This window comes from Rana temporaria, chromosome 12 (genome assembly GCF_905171775.1).
Source record: "Rana temporaria chromosome 12, aRanTem1.1, whole genome shotgun sequence".
Lineage (NCBI taxonomy): Eukaryota > Metazoa > Chordata > Amphibia > Anura > Ranidae > Rana > Rana temporaria.
This window is the reverse complement of record NC_053500.1, coordinates 6,553,139-6,563,767: the sequence shown is the minus strand read 5'-3', so window position 1 is coordinate 6,563,767 and position 10,629 is coordinate 6,553,139. Positions and strand designations below refer to the sequence as shown.

Below are 10,629 nucleotides of genomic sequence, written 5' to 3'. Positions count from 1 at the left end.
CTAACAGAGGAAGGGCGGGGAATGTGAGACGCGCATGCGCCGTTGGCAAAACAGGGACATGCGACGCCTGTAGCAGTTTTCGTCGCGTTCTGGTGACGTCACACTCGTTCCTTCTACCTTTCAAACGCCATCTGCGGGCCCGTAACCGACCCCCGGTGTACACAGAGGTGAGATTTTTCTCCGGGTGGGGGTAGCTGAGGAGGTATGGAGGGGGGTGTTTAATAATACGGGGAGCCAATCAGATTTCCTATTGTGTGCACTTGTTTATACCTGACCATACACTATACAGTCTGATTGTACAATCCGCTATGCAGTGCAAGGGCCAGTCTGATTGGATACAGAGCTCAGGGTGGGATATAGGAGTACTGATTTTTCTCCTCTGGGGTTTACTCCCTGCCTGGGCCTTTCTTTGGGTGTCCTCCCCAGTGCCTGCATGACGTGAACACTTCCTATACGATGTGCAGGGTCCTCTCAGGATCCAAAGGACTTCGTATTCACAGACGGGAGGGGCACCAGGGGAACGGGGATCTCGGGTGGGCATTGCCGTTACTGTGTCCAGAGGTGTCCTCCCCAGTGCCTGCATGACGTGAACACTTCCTATAGGATGTGCAAGGTCCTCTCAGGATCCAGAGGACATCGTCTTCACAGACGGGAGGGGCGCCAGGGGACCGGGGATCTCTGGTGAAGCGTTGCTGAATCCAGAGGTTCCACCTCAGTGCCTGCATGACATGGACACTTCCTATAGGATGTGCAGGGTCCTCTCAGGATCCAGAGGACATCGTCTTCACAGATGGGAAGGGCGCCAGGGGACCGGGGATCTCTGGTGAAGCGTTGCTGAATCCAGAGGTTCCACCTCAGTGCCTGCATGACATGGACACTTCCTATAGGATGTGCAGGGTCCTCTCAGGATCCAGAGGACATCGTCTTCACAGATGGGAAGGGCGCCAGGGGAACGGGGATCTCAGGTGGGGGTGGGCATTGCCGTTACTGAATCCAGAGGTGTCCTGCATGACGTGTACACTTCCTATTGGATGTGCAGGGTGCTCTCAGGGTCCCGAGGACATCGTCTTCACAGAAGGGAGGGGCGGCAGGGGAACGGGGATCTCCGGTGGGGGGGTGGCGTTGACGTTGCTGAATCCAGAGGTGTCCACCTCAGTGCCTGCATGACGTGGACACTTCATATTGGATGTGCAGGGTCCTCTCAGGGTCCCAAGGACGTCGTCTTCACAGAAGGGAGGGGCACCAGGGGACGGAGGATCTCTGGTGGGGCGTTGCTGAATCCAGAGGAAGTGTGCACCCCAGTTACTGCATGACGTGGACACTTCCTATTGGATGTGCAGGGTTCTTTCAGGATCTAGAGGACGTCGTCTTCACAGAAGGGACGGGGTCTTTGGGGGGGGGGGGGGGGAACTACATTTGCAATGACTAAATTCAGAGGTGTCCACCTCAGTGCCTGCATGACTTGGACACTTCCTATGGGATTCCTAGCAGCAGGGGTTCTCTCTGGATACGCCGTCTTCATAGGAGAAGGGAAGTAGAGGACCGGCGGTCTTTAGAGGGGGAGAGGGGGGGCACTGCAGTGCTGGGTTTACAGCTACTGAATTCAGAAGTGTCCACCTCAGTGCCTGAATTACGTGGACACTTCCGACTGGATGTCCGGCGGGAGGGGTCCTCTCCGGATCCAGAAGACGTAGCCTTCACAGGAGGAGGGGTCTTTTGAGGAAGAAGGCACTATATTTGCAATGACTAAATTCAGAGTTGCCCACCTCAGTGCCTGCGTGACGTGGACACTTCCTATGGTATTCCCAGCAGCAGGGGTCCTCTCTGGATACGTCGTCTTTATTGGAAAAGAGTGGTAGATGACTGGGGGTCTTTGGGGGGGCACTGCAGTGGTGGGTTTACAGCTACTGAATTCAGAAGTGTCCACCTCAGTGCCTGCGTGACATGGACACGTTCTACTGGATGTCCAGCGGCAGGGGCCCTCTCTGGATCCAGAAGACATAGTCTCAACAGGAGGAGGGCGGTAGAGAACTGGGGGTCTTTTGGGGGGGGGGCACTACATTTGCAATGACTAAATTCAGAGGTGCCCACCTCAGTGCCTGTGTGACTCGGACACTTTCTATGGGATTCCCAGCAGCAGGGGTCCTCTCTGGATACGTCGTCTTCATAGGAGAAGGACGGTAGAGGACCGGGGGTCTTTGGAGGGGTATAGATCTACTAGAGCAGGGGGGGGGGGGTCTCCAAACTACGGCCCTCCAATTGTTCAGGAACTACAATTTCCATCATGCCCCAGTCATGTCTGTGAATGTCGGAGTTTTACCATGTCTCATGGGACGTGTAGTTGGAGGGGCCGTAGTTTGGAGACCCCCCTACTGTAGGCCGCAGATGATTGGCCCAGTACAGGTGACAGCTTCCTGGTGGGTTTAGCGTTTTTTCCCTGCGCTCATCGCGGTTACGGTGTAATTGTTTTTATACATTTTCTTTCGCAGACCGCGTTGCCTCTCCCGCTGCCATGTTCAGATACAAGATCACGCTGAAAGATCGCCACCAGCTCTACAAGCTGATCATCAGCCAGCTCCTCTACGACGGGCACCACAACGTCGCCAACGGGCTGATCAATGAGCTCAAACTGACTTCTGGGTGCGCCCCGTCTGAGCAGCTCCTCCACCTCATCAAAGTGGGTGAGTAAAACGGAGGTTACCCGTCTACATCTGTCCGCCAAAAAAAAAGATGGCGACCACTTGTGTTCTGTTTTTTTGAAGGTATGGAAAACGACGACAGCACCGTGCAGTACGCCATCGGCCGCTCGGACACGGTGGCCCCCGGAACCGGGATTGACCTGGAGTTCGACGCCGACGTACAGACGATGTCGCCGGAGGCCTCGGAGTACGAGACGTGCTACGTCACCTCCCACAAGGGGCCCTGCCGCGTGGCCACGTACAGCCGGGACGGTCAGCTGATCGCGACCGGCTCCGCCGATGCCTCCATCAAGGTCCTGGACACGGAGAGGATGTTGGCCAAGAGCGCAATGCCGATAGAGGTAACCGTTTGACCTAGTCCTATGGTGGCAAAGTGTCTCTCTTGTGCCGGATCATGTATCTAGTACGCGATCCGGCGTGCGCCACGTCGTTTTCGGCTGTGCTGTGATTAGTCGCATTAGGTGCCGACCAATGGGTTACCGCCGGCACCCACTGATCGGTAAAGAGAAAGACGGGACGGAGCTCTGTGCTGTCAGTGGGGATGTGACGGCTTTTGTTTCCCTGCAAAGCAGGGAATGAACACCATCACTTTCCTTAGTAAAAGCACCACACGGTACAGCACCACACGGTACAGCACCACGCGGTACAGCACCACACGGTACAGCACCACACGGTACAGCACCGCACGGTACATACATAAACACTGGCTAGGCACATATTTAACCCTTTGATTGCCCTACACCAGGGGGTCTCAAACTGGCAGCCGTCTAGATTTTGCCAAACTACAAGTCCCATGAGGCATTGCAGGGCTGACAGTTACAAGCATGACTCCTACAGGCAGAGGCATGATGGGACTTCTAGTTCCGCAACAGCTAGAGGGCCGCCAGTTTGAGACCCATGCTCCTAGATGTTTAGCACTTTCCCAGCCAGCGTCAGTAGTACAGTGACAGTGCATATTTTTTTAGCACTGATCACTGTATTCGTGTCACAGGTTCTGACAAAGTGTCATTTAGTGTTCGATTTGGCCGCCATACTACCACAGTCCCGTTATATTATTAGCACTGATCACTGTAATGATGGCACTGGTGATGTCAGTGGCAGTTCCCCCACCCAGTGTCAGTTGGTGCCAGATTGCGCGCCGTGCTATCGCAGTCCCATTTATGAGTCGCCGATCCCATTCTACTCGTAAAAAAAAAAAAAAAGTTTGTAGACATTATAACTTTCACGCACACCAATCAATATACGCTTATTCGTTTGTTTGTTTTTTTAACCAAAAAAGTAGCAGCAATTGGATTTTATTTTATATTTTTTGCAAAAAAGAGGAATAAATGGTAAAGTCATGGGGGGGTAAAACCTTCCAAAATTAAGTTTCCTCGCAACCTCTAGAATTCCCAAGACTCAATAGTTGCCGTATATTGCGGTTAAAATCATATATATATTTTAACCTCTGCTTATTCGTAGGTGATGATGAACGAGACCGCCCAACAGAACATGGAGAACCATCCCGTCATCCGGACTTTGTATGACCATGTGGATGAAGTCACGTGTCTGGCGTTCCACCCAAATGAGCAGATCTTGGCTTCGGGATCCAAAGATTACACCCTGAAACTATTCGATTACTCCAAACCGTCAGCCAAAAGAGCCTTTAAGTTCATCCAGGTGAGTGACAGCCCGTTCCGTATGGAAGAATACAGTCAGGCTTGTGTGCCAAGAGAGGGGACTGTATGGTGGTGTGCCAAGAGAAGACGCTCCATATTGTTACTCTTATGTGCCTGTTGGCCCTTCAGAGCTCTTAGAACTTCATATTTCAATACGGGGCTTCCTCATAGACAAAGCACAGTCATGCCCCAACTAAAGCCGGCTACACATTATACAATCTTCTTGTACAATTTTCCTTTTAGGTTTACCAAAACCATATAATATGAGGTCAAACCTAAACACTTTCACTTTGTATGCAATCAGGCCGGTCCTTGTACTACATGGTTATAGGGAATAGGAAATTGAACAAAAAAAATTGTATAATGTGTAGCCAAGCTTTACTTTTTTTTTTTTTTACATTTTATTTTTTTTATCACTTTTATTGCTGTCACAAGGAATGTAAATAACCCGTGTGACAGCAATACTCTCGTGTCGGGTATTTTTTTGGGAGGGATGTAGAAGACCCCAAATCCCACTTAAAACGCAAAGTTTTGGCTGTTTTTGAATACTGATTTAATTTTTTTTTTTTTTGGGGCCCTTCGGTAAACGGGAAATGATGTCGCAACATCACTTCCGGGTTACTAAAACCGAGACCCGATCAAAGCCGATTCCTGGCTTTGTTCGGGTCTCTGGCCAGCCGGAAGACGTGTCGGCCGGTCGCTTGAGCCTCTCCTGGTGGGACGGGAGAGCCTGCGTGGAGGGGGTGACATCCTGCTGCTTGTGATAACAATTGAGCGGCTGCATTAGCATTATTGTAGCCTTAAAAGGGATATAAAGAGTGGCAGGTCAAGGGGCACGTTGGGTGTGAGGTGCAGGAGTGCGCTAGGCTCGGGGTGCGGGGGTCCAGAAGTGCGCTAGGCTTGGGGTGCAGGAGTGCGCTAGGCTCGGGGTGCGGGGGTCCAGAAGTGCGCTAGGCTCAGGGTGCGGGGGTCCAGGAGTGCACTAGTCCAGGGTGCAGGGGTACAGGAGTGCGCTGGGTTCGTTGGGCACAGGCTGTGGGGGTGCCAGGGGCGCGTTGGGCACAGGTGCCATGGGTGCGTTGGGCACAGGGTGCGGGGGGGGCCAGTAGTGCGCTGGGGGCAGGTGCCATGGATTGGGTTCAGGGTGCGCTGGGCGCAGGTGCCAGGAGTGTGTTGGGCGCAGTTGCCAGAGGTGCGTTGGGTGCTGGGTTCAGGGGTGCAGATTTTTTATTTTCTGCACAGGAAACTGAAACGCTCATGATACCTGATGTAAACTGGTGTCTCTGCAGGTGAAGTCTGTGCGTCGGTGTCCATCAGTGTTTTCTGCATGCATGGTTGGAACGAGGCCTTTACTCTCCCTCTCTTATTTTCCCAGGAAGCAGAGATGTTGCGATCGATTTCGTTCCACCCGTCAGGAGACTTCATCATTGTCGGCACGCAACACCCAACCCTACGGCTTTACGACGTCAACACCTTCCAGTGCTTCGTCTCCTGCAACCCTCAGGATCAGCACACAGACGCCATCTGCTCGGTCAACTACAACCCCACCGCCAACACCTACGTCACGTGCAGCAAGGACGGCAGCATCAAGCTGTGGGACGGCGTGTCCAACCGCTGCGTCAACACATGGGACAAGGCCCACGACGGGGCCGAGGTGTGCTCGGCCATCTTCTCCAAAAACTCCAAGTACATCCTGTCCAGCGGGAAGGACTCGGTGGCCAAGCTGTGGGAGATATCCACGGGACGGATGCTGGTTAAGTATACAGGTAAGGTAATCCCGCACTGTGATACTTGTGGTGTCCATCCATCTGTGGTGAGTTGTGCAGGATGAAGCCGAGAAGCCGGTGAGTTGTGCAGGATGAAGCCGAGAAGCCAGTGAGTTGTGCAGGATGAAGCCGAGAAGCCAGTGAGTTGTGCAGGATGAAGCCGAGAAGCCAGTGAGTTGTGCAGGATGAAGCCGAGAAGCCAGTGAGTTGTGCAGGATGAAGCCAAGAAGCCAGTGAGTTGTGCAGGATGAAGCCGAGAAGCCAGTGAGTTGTGCAGGATGAAGCCAAGAAGCCAGTGAGTTGTGCAGGATGAAGCCGAGAAGCCAGTGAGTTGTGCAGGATGAAGCCGAGAAGCCGGTCCTAGTCCCTGGAGGCCGCTGGGTCACCACACATCATACACTCAGCTCTCCTGTAGTTCTCCATTTGTGAATCCCCATTTGCACTCTTTTACATCCTACAATTGTATTTAGGGTGTGACATGGTGCTAATGGGACACCCCCATCACCTACCTCCCTGTGACAGCGTACAGGAGTTCTGCTTCCCCACAGTAGCTGTCACTTTTGTAATTGGCGCGGTTTCAAAATCTGGCATTGGACACTCTGAATGCCAATCAAAGCACCTGTCCCTAAATAAAATGGTAAGCTTACAGTTCTGTTTACACAGTGCATCAAAAACATTATACCATGTCGCTTTCTTGGTGCTTCAAAGTGTCTCCAAAGCCTCCATAGAAGTCTTTTGACGACGCTCGCTCATGGATGGGGACCAGAGAGGGGAGGATCTGCAAACCGGAAGATCAGCATAGCTGGGGGTTTACTACCAAGTGGGGGATGAGCAGAGCTGGGCGTTACTACTAAGCGTGGGATGAGCAGAGCTGGGGGGTTTACTACTGAGCATGGGATGAGCAGAGCTGGGGGTTACTGAGCAGGGGACAAGCAGAGCTGGGGGGGTTTACTACTGAGCAGGGGATGAGCAGAGCCGGGGTTACTACTGAGCAGGGGATGAGAAGAGCTGGGGGGGTTTACTACTGAGCAGGGGATGAGCAGAGCTGGGGGGTTTACTACTGAGCAGGGGATGAGCAGAGCTGGGGGGTTTACTACTGAGCAGGGGATGAGCAGAGCCGGGGGGGGGGGGGGGTTACTACTGAGCAGGGGATGAGCAGAGCTGGGGGGGTTTACTACTGAGCAGGGGATGAGCAGAGCTGGGGGGTTTACTACTGAGCAGGGGATGAGCAGAGCTGGGGGGTTTACTACTGAGCAGGGGATGAGCAGAGCTGGGGGGTTTACTACTGAGCAGGGGATGAGCAGAGCCGGGGGGGGGGGTTACTACTGAGCAGAGGATGAGCAGAGCTGGGGGGGGTTACTACTGAGCAGGGGATTAGCAGAGCTGGGGGGTTTACTACTGAGCAGGGGATGAGCAGAGCTGGGAGGTTTACTACTGAGCAGGGGATCAGCACAGCTGGGGGGTTTACTACTGAGCAGGGGATGAGCAGAGCTGGGGGGTTTACTACTGAGCAGGGGATGAGCAGAGCTGGGGGGTTTACTACTGAGCAGGGGATGAGCAGAGCTGGGGGTTGGTAAGCAGGGGACGAGCAGAGCTGGGGGGTTTACTACTGAGCAGGGGCTCGGCAGAGCGGGGGGACGAGCAGAGCTGGGGGGTTTACTACCGAGTGTGGGATCAGCAGAGCTGGGGGGTTACTGCCGAGCGGGGGATCAGAAGACTCCAAAAAACTAATATGTACAGTTGGAGCACAAGGTGATTATACTGACCCTTGTAAACAATAAATGTGCAGCGCTAGAGAAATTAACCACTTGCTTACTGGGCACATAAACCCCCTTCGTGCCCAGGCGAAATCTCAGCGTCCGGCACTGCGTCGCTTTAACTGACAATTGCGCGGTCGTGCGACGTGGCTCCCAAACAAAATTGGCGTCCTTTTTTCCCCACAAATAGAGCTTTCTTTTGGTGGTATTTGATCACCTCTGCGGTTTTTATTTTTTGCGCTATAAACAAAAAAAGAGCAACAATTTAAAAAAAAAAAATATTTTTTTTACTTGTTGCTATAATAAATATCCCAATTTTTTTTAAAAAAACTATTTTTTTTCTCAGTTAAGGCCGATACGTATTTTTCGACGTATTTTTGTAAAAAAAAAAAAAAAAATCACAATAAGCGACTGGTTTGCGCAAAAGTTATAGCGCCTACAAAATGGGGAACAGAATTATGATTTTTTTTATTATTTTTTTTTTTACTAGTAATGGCGGCGATCTGCGATTTTTATTGGGACTGGGATATTGCGGCGGACGTATCGGACACTTTTGACACAAATTTGGCGCCATTCACATTTATACGGCGATCAGTGCTATAAAAATGCACTAATTACTGTATAAATGTGACTGGCAGTGAAGGGGTTAACACTAGGGGGTGAGGAAGGGGTTAAATGTGTAGCCTGGGTGTGTTCTAACTGTGTGGGGGGAGGGGGGTGACTGGGGGAGGGGACCGATGCTGTGTCCCTATGTACAAGAGACACAGATCGGTCTCCTCTCCTCTGACAGCACGTGGAGCTCTGTGTTTACACACAGAGCTCCACGTCCCTGCTGTCACCTGCCGTGTCACCGACGATCGCGTGTACCCGGCGGACATCGCGGCCGCCAGGTACACGCATCGGGTCTTCGGCGATGCGTCGGGACAGTTTTTACCCGCCGCGCGCCACCCAGTGGCGCGCGCGGGTAATGCACATAAAGGCCGTTTTTAAACGGCCACTTGGCACTTGAGAGCCGCGCTGCGGACATATTTCGTCTATAGCGCGGATCTCAAGTGGTTAATGATGAGAAAAGTATATAGACAATCTGCCGCTGGGTATGGAGAAGAGTGAATCCAGGAATGGCTGCCACTACTCTATGCCCTTGGAGGACTGCAGCAACCTCTGACCCCCGGGTTCCTGGGCCATATTAAATTAATTTTTTTTTTTTTTTTTTTTAGAAATTCAGACAAAGAAAACCAAGTAGCTTAGAAAATAAAAAACAAACCTTTACAACCCCTTTAAATCCACTTCAGCCGGGATGCCGGAGCCTCCTGTGACCAGCAGGGGGAACTGGTGTGTTTTGAGGTTTAGAAAGGGAAGTCGGCCAGCTCAGCCAAGCTGCTAATATCTTAAATATAAAAGCAGCACAAATGTTACATAGTTACATATTTAGTCAGGTTGAAAAAAAGACGCAAGTCCATCCAGTACAACCATAAAATAAAAAAATAATAATAAAAAAAATAATAATAATAAAAACATTTTTTTTACAGCACAAATGTAGCACTTGAGATTTTATTTGCCCTGAATGTAGGGGGTGGGCAGCTTCGCTGAGATAAGTCTGCCTGTATATTAGCTGATGCCCCATGTCGGGGTAAGGGGGTGGAAGGCTCGGTGGGTTGTATGAATGAGGAGAGATCAGTCACCATTGTAAAGCCTTGTTGTGACCTGCTGACCCACCATACTCGCCCGTCTTGTTGGAGATTTAAATTGCAATTCTCCCCTATGCAGGTGCCGGGCTGAGCGGACGCCAGGTTCACCGGACTCAAGCCGTGTTCAACCACACCGAAGACTACGTCCTTCTCCCCGACGAACGGACGATCAGCCTCTGCTGCTGGGACTCCAGAACGGCTGAACGCCGCAACCTCCTCTCGCTGGGTCACAACAACATCGTGCGCTGCATCGTTCACTCTCCAACCAACCCCGGATTCATGACTTGCAGCGACGACTTCCGAGCCCGCTTCTGGTACCGCCGCTCCACCACGGACTGAGCCGCCGCCCCACCATGGACTGAGCCGCCGCCCCATCACCATGGACTGAGCCGCCGCCTCTGCCGCCCCACCACAGACTGAGCCGCTGCTCCCCCCGACACAAAGACTGATCTACATAGACCTGTACAATATGAACTAATTGGAGCCTTAAAGATGGACGACGTGGAGGGATGTGGTCTTGTATATGAATTCCAAGGCCAGCATTCTAGTTCTGTATTTTTTTTTTTTTAATCTGTGGAATTTCGATCTGCCTTAAACCGCCATCCTCCTGCATTCCTTTTCCGGAGAGCGTCCTGATCTACGCGTTCTGTGTATTTTTTCCAGGCGGTAGGTCAGTGTGTGGGCTGCTCTCCTCCTAACATAGAAGAAGCTGGGCTGTTACTTCACGTACGCAATGGATTCCCCATCCCCCCCCCCCCCCCTCTCCACCGGGCCACACACTGCTGCCAGGACCGCCAGGACTTTATACACAACGCACACCATTCTTAATGTGTGTCATGAATTTGCAATGTCAGAGACAACAGGCCAATCCTTTTTTATAGTATTAAATGTTTTTCTTTTTATCTAAAATCAAATCATTTTTATGCTTTTCTTTTACTTGTATTGGGAGGTTTCCCTTTTGAATTGTTCTATTTATTTAGATGAAACTAATAGGGCTGGGAAGAAAAATCTATTTGAATCTTGAATTGAGTTGTGAGGGCAAATCGATTCAAATTTTGATC

At 51.6% G+C, this 10,629-nt stretch overlaps 1 protein-coding gene across 1 annotated transcript; it reads left to right on the top strand.

The window, feature by feature from the left end:
- Positions 1 to 9: 9 nt before the first annotated feature.
- Positions 10 to 10,482, top strand: CSTF1 (cleavage stimulation factor subunit 1). The gene is made up of 6 exons (XM_040331526.1): positions 10 to 167; positions 2,490 to 2,681; positions 2,763 to 3,040; positions 4,161 to 4,358; positions 5,733 to 6,123; positions 9,648 to 10,482. Exons 2-6 carry the CDS (start codon positions 2,513 to 2,515, stop codon positions 9,905 to 9,907), a joined length of 1,296 nt encoding a protein of 431 aa, XP_040187460.1. The 5' UTR covers positions 10 to 167; positions 2,490 to 2,512; the 3' UTR covers positions 9,908 to 10,482.
- Positions 10,483 to 10,629: the final 147 nt, after the last annotated feature.